Source organism: Barbus barbus (assembly GCF_936440315.1).
Source record: "Barbus barbus genome assembly, chromosome: 1".
In the NCBI taxonomy this organism is placed as follows: Eukaryota; Metazoa; Chordata; class Actinopteri; order Cypriniformes; family Cyprinidae; genus Barbus; species Barbus barbus.
Genome location: NC_136729.1, coordinates 18,833,833 through 18,849,952, shown reverse-complemented (window position 1 = coordinate 18,849,952; position 16,120 = coordinate 18,833,833). Strand labels below are relative to the sequence as shown.

General features: G+C 37.4%; 1 protein-coding gene across 1 annotated transcript in view; it reads left to right on the top strand.

Annotated features, from left to right (window-relative positions):
• Window positions 1-16,120, top strand: part of LOC306842563 (kinesin-like protein KIF18A) — a 35,001-nt gene that overhangs the window by 12,337 nt on the left and 6,544 nt on the right. Inside the window, exons 8-15 of the mRNA XM_079373503.1 lie at window positions 537-713; window positions 863-937; window positions 1,088-1,188; window positions 3,166-3,328; window positions 3,821-3,985; window positions 6,364-6,485; window positions 6,718-6,956; window positions 8,521-8,580. Of these exons, the coding sequence (XP_079229629.1) occupies window positions 537-713; window positions 863-937; window positions 1,088-1,188; window positions 3,166-3,328; window positions 3,821-3,985; window positions 6,364-6,485; window positions 6,718-6,956; window positions 8,521-8,580 (1,102 nt within the window). The remainder of the gene's footprint in view (window positions 1-536; window positions 714-862; window positions 938-1,087; window positions 1,189-3,165; window positions 3,329-3,820; window positions 3,986-6,363; window positions 6,486-6,717; window positions 6,957-8,520; window positions 8,581-16,120) is intronic.

Below are 16,120 nucleotides of genomic sequence, written 5' to 3'. Positions count from 1 at the left end.
AAATATCAGTATTCAGTGTTTTATGTTTAAAATGTCAAAAATGTATGCATTTCTAACTGGTTAAAGCACTCCATGTCCCTCTGAGCTGCATTAAATAGTGTGTAAATGCATCTAAATGCCACTTCAGAAGCAACTTCTGCAAAGATTAATTTTGATGATACTGGTTTCTGGTTTGTTTGGTAACAGCCTAAATGTGTGTTATCTTAATTGACTGATTAAATGTAACAATTTGACTCAAAAGATGTACACTTTTAGAAAAAAATTGCTTTATTAAAAGGTAAAAATCAATTGAAACAAATGAAAATATTAATTAATCACTGATGTGAACTGACCACACAGAATATGAAGAATATCAAAAACTGCAGCTGTCCACGGTAGTCAGATATCAGCACCATATACACACTGCAACATATCGTCTAATTGTTGTAAAAAAAAAATTACAAATGTTTCAATATCGCACACCCCTACTGTTGACATTCTTTTGTGATATTCTTGAATTTGATTTTTCTTTGCTTTGGTTTGTTTTTTATTCTCAGTGTAAGAAGACACACATTCCTTACAGAGATAGCAAGCTGACACGGCTCCTCAAAGACTCTCTCGGTGGAAACTGCCGAACTGTGATGATCGCGAACGTCAGCCCGTCCTCGCTCTCCTATGAAGATACGCACAACACTCTCAAATATGCCAACCGCGCCAAGGAGATCAAATCCACTGTAAGTCCTACACACATAAGCGCAGCTTCAGCAGTCCCCCGACCAACAACATGCCTCAGATCACCTATGAGTTCACCACGTCCAAAGATCGTATCAAAGCATCATTATAATATAGATCATATTTCTGATTCTCTCTCCCTGTTTTTCAGCTGAGGAGTAACGTGATGAGCTTGGACAGTCACATTGGCCAGTATGCTGTCATCTGTGAAAAGCAGAAAGCTGAGGTAAAAATGAAGACTCAATGAATCTCATCCTTAATTACGTCTTAATGTGGAACTATTTACTTTGTAAATCTGGTTTGCTTCTCCTGTTAGGTGAGATGGGTCTTATCCACATGAGACTAGCTTGTCTAATGAGAGTGTGTGTGCTTGCAGATTGTCATGCTGAAACAGAAACTCAAAGAGTACGAAGAGCGGAAGGTGGAGGTTCCTGGCCTTAATCCAATCCCTGTCCAGAGGAGAGCCGAATTTGAGAAGTAAGCAGCACTTGTGTCTACGTTCAGTCCAAAAGTGTGCACTCATACGACACCGCAAACTCTATTTGCAGGCACCAGCATGCGTCTTGAGACCTGTGTTTTTGTTTTAGATGTTGTTTATTTTATGCCATGTGTGATGTGCAGCTCTTTAACGCTGTTCATTGAAACTTTGAATACACCTCGATTATTCATGAGTAAGAGTACACAGGACAAAGCCAGACACCATGGTGGAGGTCTCCTTACCTCTACATTTTTTATCAGGTCCAGTGGAGAGTGCTTTGTGTTTTCCTTTGTTTCTTTAATTTTTCAATTTTTTTCCCCTTTCCTTTTTTGGGGGGGTGGTTTATTGCTTATTTTGGACAAGAAATGTATCACATTTTTGCTACACGCCCCACCCGTCAGCCTCTAGATTCAATTGTTCCGTTTTATGTGTGTGTGGTTCTCGTCAGCAAAAACCGCCGCAGCATCCATAGATGGGAGAGAGAAAATTAAGGACAGGCAGAGGGAGGAGAGAAAAAGGGAAAATGGCAAGGGTGGGAGGGACGATGAGGGGGAAGGAGGAGGGGAAAAAGCTGAATGAGTCTCACTACTTGTTTCATTCACCGGCATCAGAATTCACAACTTGCCGAGAGAGGGGGAGAGGTGCTTAGCGGTGCGCTCCTGCCCGCATTAATAATGCAGGAGTCTGGCAGTGTCGGCGCTGCACCAACATTATGCCCCCAAATACAGCCTCTGCACACTCTCGCTCTCTCTCTCTCAAAGGTTTATTTTTTATTTTTTTAAGTCAAAAGTAATACCGCCCACACACAGTTCAGGTGTTAGCTCAAAGCATTCATTGAGGAGCCGTATGCAGTGTTGCAAAAGGCTGTGTTGGAGTATTGAAGGCTCTCAGTGGAGAATATGTGTTTGAATGGGAGCATGAAGGCCTATATTGAATAGAAGAGAAAAAGTTGCAGTAAGGTGAACTATATTCTCAGCCAACTGTCGGGTATGCTTCATATTTTTCTCAATGCGACTTGCACTACCATTCAAAAGTTTGAGTTTGTATTAAGTATTCTCATATTCACCAAGGCTGCAATTATTTGATTATAAACAAAGTATTAGTAAAATATTTTGAAATATTAAGAGATTTTCTATTTTCTATTTTAATACATTTTAAAATGTAAGTCATACCTGTAATGGCAAAGCTGAATTTTCAGTCTTCAGTGTTGCATGATATTTGAGAAATCATTCTAAAATGCTGATCAAGAATCAGTTTTTATCATTAGTGTAAAAAACAATTGAGCTGCTTAATGTTTCTGTGGAAATTGATTCCTTTTTTTAGGATTGAAAGAACAGAATTTATTTGAAATACAATTTTCTTTATTATGACTTTTAATCAATTTAATGAATCCTTGCTGAATAGAAGTATTAATTAAAAAAAATTACAATCTTGCAGACCCCAGACTTTTAAACAATACTGTTCTCAGGAGCTAAACTAGATGATTAAGACTGGCATCTGGCTTGATACATTTTTCTGCGCTTTGATTGTAATTGAATTACTATGCACATGTTTGTCTTTACTCGTTATTAACTGATGTTGAGTCAATAATTTAATTTAAACCATGATATTCCATTTATTCTATTGCACTTTTTTTCTTTTTTTTTATATATATATTTAGCAGATAGTATAATGAGGAAATTGACAGTAAGGTGCAAGGATAGAGGACTTTAACATGACCCAAGCTGCACTCGAACCAAGGTCCCTATGAGCACATGACCCCTTAAAGGTCAGGAGCAGTGCAGTGCTCTCTGTGCCAAAGTTCTGAAACCTTTTTTTTAAGTGGATTAGAAATCATAGTGAAGTGCCGCCTTTGTGTTTGGGAGCGTATACATTAACTACCATTCAACTTCTATAATGCAGAACTTGAGAGGGAAAGTGAGAGTGGCATCCACTGAATAGAGATAGAATAGAACAATGTCTTTTGTGTTTTGCAGGATGTCTGAGTCCCTGCGCAGCGTGTTTGCTGCACGTCTGCAGGTCCGTAAAGAACATCTGAACATCGAGAAGCAGTTGAATGAAAACAGGCTGACTATGAGACACAGGGAGATGTGGCATCAGCAGAGTCTGATCTTCTTCCCTGACAACAGGGCCGAACGGGTAACAACACTGATCCATACACACACAAGGTTGTTTAAAACTTAGTGATTTCAGTAATGTATTTTATTGTGGTTTTGTTTTTTGTAAGAATTTTTTTTTAATTCAGCAAATAGTATTAAGTTGATGACGTTTTCTAATGTTACAACACAAAAAAAAAAAATATTAAGATGATTTCTTAAAGGATCATGTGACTAAGTGCCACCACAGGAATAAATTACAGTTCAAGAAATATTAAATAAAAAAAATTGTATTTTTGTATTTTAAATTGTAATAATTTCACAATATTACTATTTTGATCTAAAAAATGCAACCGTGGTAAGCATAAGAGACTTGTTTGGTATTGTACGTTATAAAAATTTCCTCTTGCCATGCTCAAAATGTGCTTTTTAGCTAGAAATTGTTGTCTATAAATGATAAACGACTGGAAAAGTTACAGAAATTCATTGTTCAGTATGTGTGTGTGATCCCTGACTTAGTCATCATTTCTTTTAGGCCACCTGTAAGTATGAGCGTAAACTGGCCTCGCTGAAGTCTCATCAGGAGCACTTGCACAAACGCTTGATGGAGAGTGAAAAGCACTTCCAGGAGAACGAGGGATGGCTTCACCGCATGGAAAACGAGATGAAGCTCCTTGGACAAGAAGGACATTCTCCAGAGGTTAGGGCTGGGTCGCTTTTACTTCAGATTAGGGCTGCATGGGCAGTATACATGTGGTGGTGGTCAACCAGTAAAGTTTCTGCTATACTCAAATAACAAAACTTTAGCACACACTCCAAAATGTATCACAGACATGCACTTCTGGTGTAGACTGCATTGTTAATTGTAATGAGAGCGATTTAATTTTGACACTGTCATGCCGCTTGCATCTGGTGTAGGCAGTGTAAGGGGATGTTCACATAGAAAGGTCTAGAGACATGTTTTTTATTAAAAAAATAAATTATTTGATTACTTTATGAAGTACTTTGTTAATTTGAAAATGCTTTTGCGCTGATGGCCAGATTTATCATTCATCTGTTTTGAATATCTTACCTTCAGGGTTATCTCCAAAAAAAAAAAAATAATAATAATTTTAAGTTAGTAGACTCTTGGAAGATAGACAGCACTTGTTGTTTATGTAATATATAAAACATTGTGAGTATGAATTTGCAGCAAAAATAGCTGTATTGTATATCGTGATATAAGAGTTTGTCATACCGCCTACCCCTGCATCAGATCTATTTTGTTTTTTGTCCTTCAGCTTATCGTGATATTTCTTTATTTGAGGGCTCATTTCAGTCCCGGAGTGGACAGCCTTGGCCTGTTATGCCTTTCGAAATGCCATTATTGAATGTTTTCATGTTTTCTACCCGAGCATTGGAGCTCTAGGGTGCTAGTCTGCAGTGTTGTGATGTCTGAGGCAGACATGATCCTCAGAGGCCCTGATTAGCAGAGCTCTTCTTCAGCTCATCAGACAGCCAAATACACTTAAAGAGGGCTAGTATTATCTTCTGGAAGAACTGGCATAAATTGCAACTCTATATCTTAATATACCTGAGCCTTTGTTAATTTGGCAGTGAAATCTTTCGGAAGCAAATGACATATTATGCAGCCATGCACGCAGTTAATCAGTCTGCATGTACATTGTATGAGGCGAACATTTATCATAAAATAAAAAAACATGCAAAGTGTAATCTTTGTTTTTGCCCTCATTTGTGGCCTTTTGATAGACACACTGACCATTTTCGTGTCTCTCTCACCCCCCCTTTTAGCTCCTCTCTCCATTTCCCCACCGGAGGATGTCTTAATAAAAGAAAAATCAATGCTTTTCCTTCATCACTCCCTACAGCTGCTTACCTAAATCCACACCTCTTTTCTCGCTCTCTTTTTGCTCTCGTGTTTTTTTTTTGTTTGTTTTCTTTTCCTGGAAGTAGAACGGAGTAGTGACGCACCCGCCCATCAAATGTTCTGTGCTGTGCTGTTTTGCGTTTTCTTGCGTCAGAGGGGGTAGAAGACTCCTCAGAAGGTGCATTTTCAGTGAGACAGAAAGAAAACAAGAAGCTAGACTAAAAACAACATCTAAGCAGTTTCATCATTTTTGTAGTGTCTTGCCTATGTTGCCTTTCTCATTATAGCGCATAGATGAGGTGGTTTAATCTCGTCGTTCTCTTCCTCACCCAGAAAGCCACGACAGTGACTCCTGAGCTTGATATTCTATTTAAAATTTGCCATCTAATAGATGGAAGACTGTCCCTACCTGTGATTTATGCTATATGCGTAGTTTGTGTTGACCGTGTAAAATGAATTGTCAATATTGTTTGATTTAATGTATGATATTTGGCTTTCATAAATAGCTTGTCATTGAGTTGATTTTTTTTTTTTTTTTTTTTGTTACTTTAGAGAGCATAAGCATATCTGATTTAAACTTCAGTAGCAAAATTAAATTTGATAGTGTTTTTTTTTTTTTTTTTTCAAAGAAGCTTAAATTATTTCAATGAATTCATAACAGCTTTGTTGGCATCATCACTCAAAAATCTAAATTTTTAATTTATAAAAAATTATGAATGTCAATTAAATAAACAAAATGATGCAAATTAACTGCAAATCAATATTTGCTTAGTACAGCCCCCAAATTAATATTTCAAATATGTTAGTTTTACAAAAGAATTGAATAGACTTAAAAATAATGAGTCCATTTTTTTCCATATTGTATAACGTAAACCTGTTACTTTTCCTTTTTAATTAATTTCATAAATTAGCACATTAATTTGAGACCTAATTAAAATGTTTTGGTAAACATATTCAACTAAATACTCATTTTATTGCTATTTATTAAATGTATTGCTGAGTATATTGATGTTATTGTGGTGCATGTAAATGAAAAGATCAAATATCATTTTTGTTTATTTTAACTAGATTGCAATTTCATCCCACCTGTATGTCCTATTGAAAGCATGACGTTGATATGCTTAGCAGTAGTATTAATATCAAGGGGATGGTGATGGAGCTACTGGTTGCTGCAATTATTGTTGCATTTTTCTTTGTGTTTCTGTATAAAGGAGCTGAAAAGGGAACTACATTGCCATCAGCTGCAGCTGCAGATCACTGACCTTCAGCAACACATTGAGCACATAAGCCACCTCATCAGTGTTCAAGACCAGGAAAACGCTCACACGCACAAGTATGAGTCAACACTCATAGAGGTTTTGCACCAGGTTTCATAATTTTGAGCTTAGTCACCTTGAACTTATGTGTTTGTGGGAAACCATGCATTCTTTTATATGTTCTGGATGGTTTTTTGTAGAAAGTTCTTTGTGTTATAAAGATTAATTAGAAATTAGAAATTTGCAATGTAAATGCCTCCATCTGTATAATTCAGCTATACCACACTTGCTCTCCACCTGTCCTGTCAGGTTGGTGAACGCCCTGCTGTCCACCTGCCGTCGACAGCACCTGGCGTTGAAGGCCGCGAGCATTGCCACAGATGACGCTGAGTGGGAGGAGCTGGAGCGGCTGGTGCATAGAGAGAGGGGTGTGGTCTGGGCAGACCAGGAGAAAGCAGAGGATAGGGATGATGGTGGCACAGGAAGCACTCATCTACAGCCCATCCTGTCTTTTTCACACCTCGTGTCTCACCAGAGCACGCCATGCAGTGAGTGAAATCTTGATGAAACAGTCAAACTTTCAAATGAGAAATGTTGTCTCTTTCTGTAGCAAAACATCTAGCATAAAGCATTTCACCAAAACCTTATAGAGTTAGCTGATCCGCAATGTCTGACTACTTCACTACCATTCAAAAGTTGGGTGTCAGTAAATTGTGTGGGTTTTTTTTGTTTTGTTTTTTACTTTTATTTAGCGAGGACACATTAAATTGATCAAAAGTGACAGACATTTATAATGGTACAAAAGATTTCTATTTAGAATAAATACTGTTCTTTTGAACTATCTACAAAAATATCAAGCAGCAGAACTATTTTTAACATTAATAATGTGAAAAGAGAAATTTCACATGAGAAATGTTTGAGAACCAAATCCGCATATTAGAATTATTTCTGAAGGATCATGTGACACTGAAGACTTTAGCAATGCCTGCTCGAAATTCAGCTTTGCCATCACATGAATAAATTAAATTTTAAAATATATCAAAATAGAACATTTTTGACATTTTAATGTTTAGTTTTTACTGTATTTGATTAGAACATAAATTACTAACATTTAAAAAAAAATCTTACTGACCCTAAATTTTAAATGCTAGTGTATGTGTGTATTTTATTGATGCAGATAATAAATATGCAAATAATGAGCATTATTGATGCAGATAAACATGACTGCAACCATCTGGCAAATCAATAGATTTTTGTTTTAATTAGTACTGTAATCGCATCTGAAATAAGTTTTTGTTTACATAGTGTGTGTGTGTGTGTGTGTATATATATATATATATATATATATATATATATATATATATATATATATATATATATATATATATATATATATATATATATATATATATATATATATATTAAATACACACTCATACAGCATATATTTTGAAAATGTTTACATGCATATGCATTTATATTCATATAAATTATATCATATATAAATATATTTAATATATAAACGTGACATATTTTTCTTAAATATATACATGTATGTGTATTTATATACATAATAAATATACACAGTAAACACACATACTATGTAAACAAAACCTTTTATTTTGGATGCAATTAATCATTTGACAGCACTAGTTTTAAATTTTATAATTTTTTCTAATGCTGAACATGGTGATTTATTTGTAAATAGTTTTATTTTATTTTATTTGTATTTTTTAAAATCCTTTATAAAACTACTATACTTTTTTCTTTTTTTAATCTCTTTTTGAAATGCTATTGATCTTTCCTGTTTTGAGGTAATGTCCACAGCTGAGGTTGCAAGGAAATAGTCCAAAAGATAATGTCAGTAAACTTCCTGCTTCCGAGATGAGCCATCTCATTTGTGTCACACAGCCACCTCATAGTGATCTCATTTTATGTGTCTGCCTTGTGATTTACTGTTCTCCGTGTCAGTGTAATGTGATCTGCATTGTGTGAACGCTGACAGATGTATGTGTCTTGATTTAAGACGTGTTTAGTTCCCGTGTGATGTATATGCTGGACTGAATAGGAAGGACCAGCACAAATGAATAACAATGCCTTCTCTTCACTCAGGCTCAGAGAAACACACACGCCGAACCTCACAGTGTCTCAGACCAACACACTTATCTAAAGGTAAACTCATCTCTGTCTCCTCTTTTTTCCCCTCAATGTCTGCTTCAGTCATCAATCCAGCTGCCCGAATCTGTCACATTGCTCATACTGACAGCCCATGTGTGTGCTGCACAGTTGTGAAGGCTCAGCTAGACCGTCAGGCTTTGTAAACTAGCTTTGTTCACAATAGTCCCCTTTCAATGCATCAATCATTTATCGTTCTCCGTGTGAAAAATAAAACAGTGCTTCATTAAGAGTCAAATCATGTCAGTGCCTTAAATAACTAAAAGTAAAAATTAAGCATAATTATGTAAATAACTTTATTTTAGCTTAGAAACTAACAGAGTTCTCCTTGCTGACCGAATGAAATGCAAAAACAAGCTTTTCACAGGATGGAGGGAATCGAAGGGTCGGAGAAAGGGAAAAGGAAGAGAGGAAAGCTTGGGGAAATTGAAGGAGTGGTGAGTTATTGCTCAGTAAATGGAGAGTAATGATATTTGCTGCAGAACAGGTGTTTCTCATTTGATTGAGACACGCTGTGGGAAATACACACATTTCAGGAAAATATAGAGACCTGCAAAGAAAAAGAGGGAAGTGGGGGGAAACAGATGGATACTGTTAAGAATTATGTTTGGGGAAAAATATATTGTAAACTTCTGCATTGATAGTATTGGAATATTTTGCATTGTCGAACATAGTATTTATTAGAAACAAATTTCCTATGTCTATAATTCCTCATTTTTGACAAGGACCTTGAGGAGTTTCTGTTGTTTATTTTTTACTTTTCCCCCCTGTCCAATGATTGTTTAAATCTGAATGATTAATTTCAAACACCATATGGGAGTTGACCTGGTCAGGACAGTATAAAAGTTCATTTTCAGTGGAAGGAAAGGAGCTTTATGAAAATGATGAATAATGATTTGTTTGCTGCCTGAAAAGAAACATAAAATGTGATGCACATTTCACACAAAAATGGTGTTCAGGTTTTTATCAGTCCACTGGGGGACAAAAAAAAAAACCACATTTACAAGTTTCCGGGCTGTTCTACTGAGCTATTGTAAGAACAAACTAGTCCCTGGCACTGCAAGATTTCATTGTAGCCACTTAGAGAATAAATGCACTATTCAAGACCTCGAGATTCATTTATTTTATTATAAACATAAAATATTGCATTTATTCCTTTTAGGCAGATGTCCTATTTTTGTACATTTTCAGATTTGCACCAAAATACATTTGCTGCTACTTTTTTTAAAAAAGAGATGCTTATTTTCAAGGTTCACAATTTCAAACAAGTCCTGCTTGCATTCATGCAGAAGAAAATAAGAGCTGTGTTCAGGTCGTCCTGCTCTGCGTTTCCTACTTAAAGACAATAGAGATGGAGCCCTGTCTGCAGGACCTGAAAGAGATACAGAGATTCAAAGAGAGGGTTATGAATGAACCTCCGCCCCACCCCCACCATCGACGCGCTTCATGACGATACCGTCGCTGCACTCGTGCTCAAGTGCTCGGTGGAGAGAGGGAGCGAGAGCGTGAAAGGGTGGAAAATAGTGATGGAATAGAGGACAGAAGCAGGAGGGGTCACGTGTCAACACGCACGAGACTGCCTCTCAGACTTAAACCTGCGGTCTGTTTCTTTCCATTCTCCTCCTCCTCATTGCTTTTACTTTTTTCTTTCACGTTTTTGTCTGCGCGCTGCTTATTTTTTAATCAATCATTCTTTATATCTCCATTGTCTGTCTCTCCTCCTCACCTTGCCATTTACATCTAGCTTCTCAGTAGCGCCGACCCTCCGCCCTTCCAAAATTCATTCATAAAATCATTGCTCGGTGCAGGGAGGGGGAGCTATTACATATAGTATGAAACGCTCCTGGATTGGGCGAGGGCGATTCTGCAATAAAAAGAGAGCAAGCAATGAGAGAGCGAGACATAGGCGACCCTAATCCGCAGTGGTTTCATCCAGAAATAGCTCCTCATGCATGTTTTAATCCCACCAGCCAAAAATACGCCACCCAGAGCACTCTGCCACCAATTACTGATCGCACCTATTCCTCTGCCTCCGCTCTGGGCCATACATCACTGTCTGCCGCCCATCCTCTCTGTGTGTTGTTTTTTTTTCTTTGCTTTGTCACCTGATCATCCTGTGCCTCTCAAATGAAGTTATATCGCCTGTGTTTAACAGCTGCCGGCTTCAAGAGGCCGTCAAAGCAAAGCGTAGTCGCTCTAACTTTCATAAGAGGCGCTTTCAGTTCTCAAACTTTCTTTTGCTAAAAAAGTTAGTATAGTTAGTCATTAACAGGATGTCAGGTCCTCTCCCATGCAATCCAGATTTCTGAGAATCAGCACTGACTCAGAGAGAAGGAGAGATGGCTGTGTGTCAACAGTTTAACCAGCAGGAGCTCTGAAGCATCGCGATTGGTCAAGAACGCTTAAGATGCAGCCGCAGTGTCTCTCTCTCCCTCGCTTTTCTGCATCGTGTGAGTCAGTGTGCGGCCAGACTGCGACGTGCTCCGGCATACTCTGCCACTCAATATCCAACGTCAGACCCCTCCAACAGCTTCCTGGAGCCTCCCTTGCCTTCCTCACCCACACACACCCACCGGCACACACATACATGTACTGTCTGTCTTGACGGCGCAAAAGAACCTGCTCTCTAACAGCACACTGCTCTTGATGTGCTCATGAATATTCACGTGACAAGCGTGGATAAATTATTCATTGTTGTATGAGTAAATAATATTTTGTGTGTTTCCATCAGTAATGAAAACTTGCGTGTGCGTGTGAGAGCTAGATGTGTTCAGGAATATGCCTCACAAATCAGATGACAACAACACAGAGTAAGATTATAATATACCAGTTACTTGTGTTGGTCAGAATTCATTCAAACATTAATGGCCCAGTACTTTTTACTCTGGCCAGCACTTTATGAAATTTGTGACTGGCATGTGTTTAATGCAATCATCTCCAATTCTTGAAACAGGAGTTTCTGTTTCATTAGTGTTTACGATATAGTGCTACAGTTTATTCTCATATAAACTTCTATTTTAAAGTGTTGCTGTTGGTATCATTTGATATCATTATCTGACAACAGGTCAATTCCTTCAGTTTGTCTACCTCTCTGTCTGACTGTCTGTATCTTTCCATCTAATCGGTCTGTCTATCTATCTGTCTGACTGTATCTTTCCATCTATCTGTCTGTCTGTTTATCTGTCTCTCTATCTGTCTGACTGTATCTTTCCATCTAATCTGTCTCTGTCTCTCTATCTGTCTGACTGTATCTTTCCTTCTGTCTCTTTCAGTCTGACTGTCTGTCTCTGACCGTCTGTATCTATCATCTGTCTGACTGTCTGTGTCTGACCGTCTGTATCTATCCATCTGTCTGACTGTCTGTATCAATCCATCTGTCTGACTGTCTGTATCTATCTGTCTGTATCTTTCCGTCTATCCATCTGTCTGACTGTCTGTGTCTGACTGTCTGTATCTTTCCATCTGTCTGACTGCCTGTATCTATCCATCTGTCTGACTGTCTATATCTATCTATCTGTCTGTATCTTTCCGTCTATCCATCTGTCTGACTGTCTGTGTCTGACTGTCTGTATCTTTCCATCTGTCCATCTGTCTGACTGTCTGTATCTTTCCATCTGTCTGACTGTCTGTATCTATCCATCTGTCTATATGTCTGACTGTCTGTATCTATCCATCTGTCTAGCTGTCTGACTGTCTGTATCTATCCATCTGTCTGACTGACTGTCTGTATCTTTCCGTCTATCCATCTGTCTGACTGTCTGTATCTATCTGTCTGTATCTTTCCGTCTATCCATCTGTCTGACTGTCTGTATCTTTCCATCTGTCTGACTGTCTGTATCTTTCCATCTGTCTGACTGTCTGTATCTATCCATCTGTCTGACTGTCTGTATCTATCCATCTGTCTGACTGTCTTTATCTATCCATCTGTCTGACTGTCTGTATCTATCTGTCTGTCTATCTTTCCGTCTATCCATCTGTCTGACTGTCTGTATCTTTCCGTCTATCCATCTGTCTGACTGTCTGTATCTTTCCATCTATCCATCTGTCTGTATCTTTCCATCTATCCATCTGTCTGACTGTCTGTATCTGTCCATCTGTCTATCTGTCTGACTGTCTGTATCTATCCATCTGTCTGACTGTCTGTATCTATCCATCTGTCTGACTGTCTGTATCTATCTGTCTGTATCTTTCCGTCTATCCGTCTGTCTGTCTGTCTGTATCTATCCATCTGTCTGTCTGTCTGTCTGTATCTATCCATCTGTCTGACTGTCTGTATCTATCCATCTGTCTGACTGTCTGTATCTATCCATCTGTCTGACTGTCTGTATCTATCCATCTGTCTGACTCTGTATCTATCTGTCTGTATCTTTCCGTCTATCCATCTGTCTGACTGTCTGTGTCTGACTGTCTGTATCTTTCCATCTATCCATCTGTCTGACCGTCTGTATCTATCCATCTGTCTGACTGTCTGTATCTATCTGTCTGTATCTTTCCGTCTATCCATCTGTCTGACTGTCTGTATCTTTCTGTCTATCCATCTGTCTGTATCTTTCCAACTATCCATCTGTCTGACTGTCTGTATCTTTCCGTCTATCCATCTGTCTGACTGTCTGTATCTTTCCATCTATCCATCTGTCTGTATCTTTCCATCTATCCATCTGTCTGTATCTTTCCATCTGTCTGTATGTCTGTCTCTCTCTCTCTCTCTATCTCTCTCTCTCTCTCTCTCTCTCTCTCTCTCTCTCTCTCTCTCTCTCTCTCTTTCTCTTTCTCTTTCTCTTTCTCTTTCTCTTTCTCTTTCTCTTTCTCTTTCTCTTTCTCTTTCCCTTTCCATCTAATCTGTCTGTCTGTCCTCAAGTCTATAAACCCAAATTTTAAAAAAAATCCAAAGACTGACATGGCAAATGTCATATTGAAGTTATCACACGTCAAATCAATTGATCGTTCGCAAAACCCGTCCGCCCTTACTTACTATTGCAATGACCGACAAACAATGCCACTCTCACACTACACATCATGTTCTCACGCAGTGAAAAAATACATCGCAGAACAAAGAAGAAGCTTTTAAATCGACTCATTTTAAAAGAAATTCAAACAATAAATACAGTTTTGTGGCTCTTCAATGTCGTGACAGATCACTGTATATCCTTAGTTCAAACACGTGAACCGATCGTCTTTTCATATTTACTTAAAGCACAAAAAACATCAGAAAGTGTTTTATTTCAACCGCGGAACACACAATTTTTCAAGTTTAAGTCCACCGAAGTTAATCTACTCTCCTGTCTGATTTGTGGTTAAGGCTAGAAGACAGATTCAGCTATACTGGGCATGCGTATTTACATATTTTCCGAGCCAACAATATAACGTGAAACCTATAAAAATGGTTTAAAAAGTACATAACGCCATAGTTTCATCACTTTAGAGTGTCACAGTGACCGTCTTTTTGCAGTAAAGGACCTGTCATAGTTTAATAAGTGGGAAGATGACATGAAGCGACGCGAGGTTAACTGCATTGAAAACAAATGAGTGTGCACGTGTATATAAAGCTTCCATTTGGGGCGAAGTTCACGGGATTTTTTCCACAGAATGATAAGAGCATACGTTTTAACAAGTATTTTACACCTCTGAATAATAAAGTAATTTTACTTGATTACTTTACTTAAGTATTATTTTGGGGGATTTTTACTTTATTCAAGTACAATTTACACAGACTACTTGTACTTTTTTTTTAATAAATGATACAAATCTAAAACAAAAAAGTGTTTAAATGAACATTGTATGTTTACTTAATTGTAATTCATGTTGGGATGTTCTTACCAGGTAGTGGATAAGTTTGTCTATGTGACGCATTGAGTAGGAATTTTGAGACTCAATGAATATTTTTTTAATCTTAATAATTACACGATTTGCTCATTAATTCATATAATTGGTCCCTAATAATTATGTAACAATATTTGCTGAGAAAAAGCCCAAATAAAAATACCCCAAATAAACGATGAAAATGAAAATTATCAATTAATATAAATAAAATTATCATTTTAGACAGTGTTGTAGACAACACACAAAAAAGTGGCCTTTCAAAACGTTAATGTTGTATGTTTGAATTATGACTCTCCTCATTAATTCAACCCATTCTTGCATTCTGTCTGGAATATGTTTCTAACCTCTTTATCACATTGTTATTAAAAGTGATAGTTCACCCAAAAATTAAGATTCTCATGTCGTCCCAGATGTTTATGACTTTCTTTCTTTATATGAACCCAAGCAAAGATTTTTAGTCTGTATAATGCAAGGGGACAGGACCACTTCAGAAACAATACAAAGTGAACACGACGGTCAAGTTTAAAATATTGATTCATTAACAGGGGTTGTATGAGTTACTGTCATATTCACTTTGTGTAGTTTTTGAAGTGTAATTTTTGGAAGTCCCATACTTGTCTTATAAGAAGAGAGATTATTTAGTTTAGATGATTTAGATCTTAGTTTGTAAAACTAACTTACTTTTTGTTATTTGTAAGGCGCTTTGGATAAAAGCGTCTGCTAAATGACTAAAAGTAAGTAAAGTAGTTTGTGTTCATCTGATAAATAAAAGTCGTGTGTTTGTGGTGAGTGGACTGGCACTGTTGTACTGTGGCTGCCATCGTATCATCCAGGTGGATTCTGCACACTGGTGGTGGTTGAGGAGAGACCCCCCACATGATTGTAAAGCGCTTTGGGTGTACAGCAATACACAAAGCGCTATATAAAACGCATCATATATGTATATGGGAGGGCATGAGGGTGGAAAGGATGGAGTTTCCTTTTAATCCCTTTCCCTGCAATTGTTGTGTGTGTGATCCGCCGTGCTGCATTTTAATTGTTATTGCTGCACTAGATGTGTGTTTGACCTGTGCCATTGCATTTTGTTGTTCGTTTTCTCCCTTTAACCAAACCTCTGTATGTCTGTCAGAGAAAAAAAAAGTACTTCTACTTTTTTAATATTTGAGTACAATTTAAAGTAGTACTTTTTTACTTTTACTCAAGTATGTTTTTGGCCAGATACTTGTACTTTTCATTTGAGTAAAATTTTCACTGAGTATCTTGACTTTCACTTGAGTAACATGTTTGAGTACTTTTTACACCTCTGTTATTATTTAACACTCAGCATTTAACTTTAGCGCTGCAAGCAATGCATACAGCGCCGGACATGACAGGTTTTCTGGTACGCAAAACAAGTACTTTAAAGAAATGCCTTAGCTTATTGCCGTTACCGTGGCAGCCAACAACAGCACAGCTTAACCCTCCACATATTTTTATAGTTAATTATATTAAAAAGTTTCAATTCAGTCAATCTTTTTTTACCCAGTTTTAACATGTATTTCTATGGAGTCAGGCCGTAGCTGTCTGGCAAGATGGCGGATGGCAGCAGCGGCACATAATCTCTGCATTCTGATTGGTCAGATCACCTGTCAATCAAGCTCTTTGCAAACAGTCAATTATAGGTACATCTCAAAAAATTAGAATATCATGAAAAAGGTCAATATTTTTTGTCACTCAT